Consider the following 3984-nt stretch of genomic DNA (forward strand, 5'->3'; position numbering starts at 1 on the left):
TTGAAAGAACGCATAGCAAAAACGCGCTTCCCAGCAGAAGTATGCCTTATCGTGGACTTGCAAACAACGACACCCTTCGCAGCAGCCTCCAGGCTCATGAGAGCATCTGCGTCCACTGTATTGAGGAGTGTCCCCGTAATTGCTCGGCCACAAGTCCGGAGGAGTATTCTTGTACTTGAGTGCCAGGTCCCCATTACTATTCATGCACGATAGATAACGTTGAACATGTATAGGGAGCCTCTGATAAATCGGCTAGCCGGGAGGTGCGTCCCACAATAATGCATGCTGTGCGACTTCCCTAGCTTCCAAGTTGGGGTGAGCCAAGACTTCAATGGCAAAGTCAATCTCCTCGACAGAAGCAGTGATATCCGATACTGGCGAGGTGAGCTGTTTGGCAAAGGTTTGAAGGACTCTTATAACCGCAATCTCGACGCATCTCTCATCCAAATCGCAACCAACAAACTTTCGATGCATCTGTAGAGTGAGAAACGCCCTCGCTGTTGCGAAAGTCCCTCCGTATGGGTCGAACACAATATTACCAGGTTGGGAGAACTTTGAAACCATCTCCATCATCAGTCTGATGCTCATGTGCTCGGGTCGAAGGAACATTCCGACATTCTCATCCACTGAAATGTGATCACTCCCTCCTTTTGACATAGAGCTATTCCCAGCTTCTGGGAACATTACACGCTCATCACCCTCATGCAAGGTGTCCCGTCAACGCAATCTGTCCATCCCGCGCGTCGAGATGGAACATTCCCATGAGGTATGTAATTGATTTGCTCGAGTTCATCCTAAAACTCCACGCCTCGTTTCCGGGGTTCTTGCAGGATTTGCGTTGACCACCTTAAAGGCTTCGTCGTGTATCGGATACCATCACGTTTCATACATAGGGTGAGTGATAGAAGTCTGCGAGATGGCAAATCTCGAGAGCAAATCTCGAGAGCGAGAATGGCAGCACCACCCGACAAGGTGGCGAAGCTAGCGTTGTGTGCAAAGCAGTCGACACAGTTTACAAGACCAATCGCCAGCCATGAAGAGCAATTTATCGGCAGAGTGAAGCTACTGCCAAAGTCTTGGACAAAATTCCATCTTTACATCTCTGACCACTCGTTGATGCAAGAAAAGTGCTATATAGCTTCTCCATGCTTTCCTTGTTCCTTCATGTCCCACAGCTTCAGGCCGTCTTTACCTCATCCTCAAGATGGCTCTCCTACGGGTTTTGTCACTTGTTGCAACTCTTCTCATGTCATCGATTGATCTCTCAAGCGTCCCGGCCGTCCGTTTCAATACTGCATTCCGAATGAACCCACAAACGTCTTGTCCAAACGTGTGCCGTTTTGCGCTTTGCAGTCCTGGATCTATTACTCTTGGCGCCCCAGATACGGCTGTCGGTCCGAATATCTGCCGTAGAGACCAAAATATCGAGTACATCTTGGAAACAGGCGAAGCCCGTGTCGTTCAAGGAGGATCTCGAATTCCAATCTCCCAGTGGCGCCCCGAAGGCTTGCGGATTCCATTTAGTCGTGACTTCTTTTACGCGATAAAGCTCCCAGGTGTCCCTCGTCTGTCCGGTGTCGCTTTCAGACCGCCGCAGGAAAACCAGTACAGATTTATTGATGATCTCTGTATCATCCTGCCGATAAAGAGGTATCAGCGGGAGTTAAATGGCAGATTTTATGGAGTCAACGCGGGGAGCAGTAATGACTGTCTAGCCGTGTTGCTAAGGGTACCTTCAGTTGTCATCGAGTTGAACTGGTTCTCGGGAGACGATATGGACCTTTCTGTTGTTGAACCAGGAGGATTCAGAATTTCTAGCAAGCAGAAAACGTCGAAGTGTGGAAGGTTGAATAGAGACAACGGTATTGACATCTGCGGCCTTTTCGACAGAGCGAAAGAACGAGTTGAGTACAGTTTGCCTTGCCAAGAGTTCCAAAATGGGACCTATACCGCCGTGGTGAGGCACACTGGAAATTGTGGTAGTGGGTCGACTAGATTTGTGCTTCGAGTTGTAGTGAATGGAGCTCTTTCAAAGAGCATTAATGGAGAGTCAAACAAGAATGGGGGCGCCAAAGTTGCAACTTTGAAGTTCACTCTACCGTAGCATGCCTATCTTTCCGATGAGAACGCTCATGAGCTGTAAGACAATCGACGGGTATCACGTCAGGGGGGTTCTTAGTTGTGAATATCTTCTTCCGATTAAGGGTAAAAGAGGACGAGAAGTTTAGTAGAGTTTATTGTCATGTGGCCATTTTGCATGTTGTAGTCGACAGTTCCGATACTTTGTGTTCTCCGTAGGGCTCCAGAAGGTTCAGCAGTTATATCAGCGTTCCACGTGGTAATAAACAGTACGAGCTATGGCCTGCAAAGTGGGGATTATGCTTCCATGCTACGTCATTCCAACATGAACCGTAGCGAGGTTACTCTCTTGCCACCGTCGGCATTTGAGACCCCCTTCTTTATGGCCTTCAACCGGCCATTCACAACTACTCGAAGTTCATATGAGGTCGGTCCGCTACCACAATTACCACCATGCTTCAACACTGCTCTGTATCTTCCCGTCTTAAATCCGTTGCATGGCAATCGGTAAATGATCCTTTCCTGGCCCGAATTGAACACGCCACATGCATCCACATTCTGGTCACGAATGAGTCTTCCGCAGGAAGACGCGCGATTCTTATTGTCCACTCTTACATTATCAGGCTCAATGACTGCCAAATCCATATCGTCTCCAGAGGTCCAGAAGGCTTCAATGAAAATTGTGGGCGATTCCAGTCCGACGCTGAGACAATCCCGCGGACTGGTCGCCTGTCTCACTCTCTTCTTCCCGTTCACTATTCTTTCGTAGCTTCTAATAGGAACCACAACACAGGCGTTATCCAAGAATTCATTCTGATTCCCCACTGCAGGAAGCCTCGCAAGACCAGAAAGACCGCGACCGGGTATCGCATCGGCGAACAATGCGCCTGACTTGAACGGTACTTCGAGGCCTTCAGGTCGCCACTCCGAGATAGGGATAAGATCCCCTTCGGAATCTTTGATTCGAGCTTCTCCTGTGGACAGAATTTGCTCAATTTTCTGATCGCGGCGGCATATGGGAGAGCTAAGAGCTGTATTCGGAGCGGCGAGAAACGATGTCTGACTTCCGCGGCAAATAACGAAACGGCACTTGCCACGACCGCACCTATTCCGACGCTGCTGCCGTTCGGCAACTTCACCTAGATCGATAGTGAGAGCGCCAGAGGCGATAAAGACAGAGAGCAGCACTGCTGAGATGAGGTGCAAACGAGTCATTGCGAGCGGGAAGGACTTCTCCAAACGAATGTACGGCTTTTGATTCTTCTTCTTCTTCTCCGACCAAGAAACCACAGTCTCTCGTATTTGTAGTGCGGTGCACAGATCTACAGACGCACTTTACGGCATATACGCGTTCTGTGTGCATGGGCGGTTTGTGAACATCGAGCAGAAGCATGTATCCTCGTCACCAGTTCGTGACAGGTATGAGCGATTGCTTTACTGGATGCTTATTTGACGTAGAATGATAGAATGCAGTTATGATTAGATACATGGCTCAAATTTGGGTACTTCGACGCTTTGGCGAGCGCCCGATGGGCACATAAATTTATCAATGGGAGATCTTACTCTAGATGAACCATATGAATGAAAGATCTTTAGAATTCAGACATCTCTCTGTGGTTACCCATTCTTTGGCACCGTTCGCCTATTGTTTGCTTACAAGGCATTAACACGGCGGATCCGATACAGACTCCAGATTTTATGGATGACTGGCACAATTGCTTTCACACTGCATGTGATATATGCCACACGTGCATATCCTTTTCCATTACCCAACGCACCCCCTACGACCTTGTGCTGCATTGAATGTGCACATAACTTTAGCTGTTCGTGCTCTCCCCTTGACAACTCTTTGGGTATTCTGCCTCCAATGGGGCACAATATTCGTACCCGTTTGCGGGCACTGTC

General features: G+C 48.7%; 1 protein-coding gene; it reads right to left on the minus strand.

Annotated features, from left to right (window-relative positions):
* Nucleotides 1-2179: 2179 nt before the first annotated feature.
* On the minus strand, nucleotides 2180-3568 carry CHC_T00001584001 (hypothetical protein). XM_005712432.1 is given in 4 exon segments: nucleotides 2180-2563; nucleotides 2564-2596; nucleotides 2695-3412; nucleotides 3534-3568. 3 exon segments carry the CDS (start codon nucleotides 3566-3568, stop codon nucleotides 2564-2566), a joined length of 786 nt encoding a protein of 261 aa, XP_005712489.1. The 3' UTR covers nucleotides 2180-2563.
* Between the last annotated feature and the right edge of the window lie 416 nt (nucleotides 3569-3984).

This window comes from Chondrus crispus, genomic scaffold (assembly GCF_000350225.1).
Source record: "Chondrus crispus Stackhouse genomic scaffold, scaffold_104, whole genome shotgun sequence".
Lineage (NCBI taxonomy): Eukaryota > Rhodophyta > Florideophyceae > Gigartinales > Gigartinaceae > Chondrus > Chondrus crispus.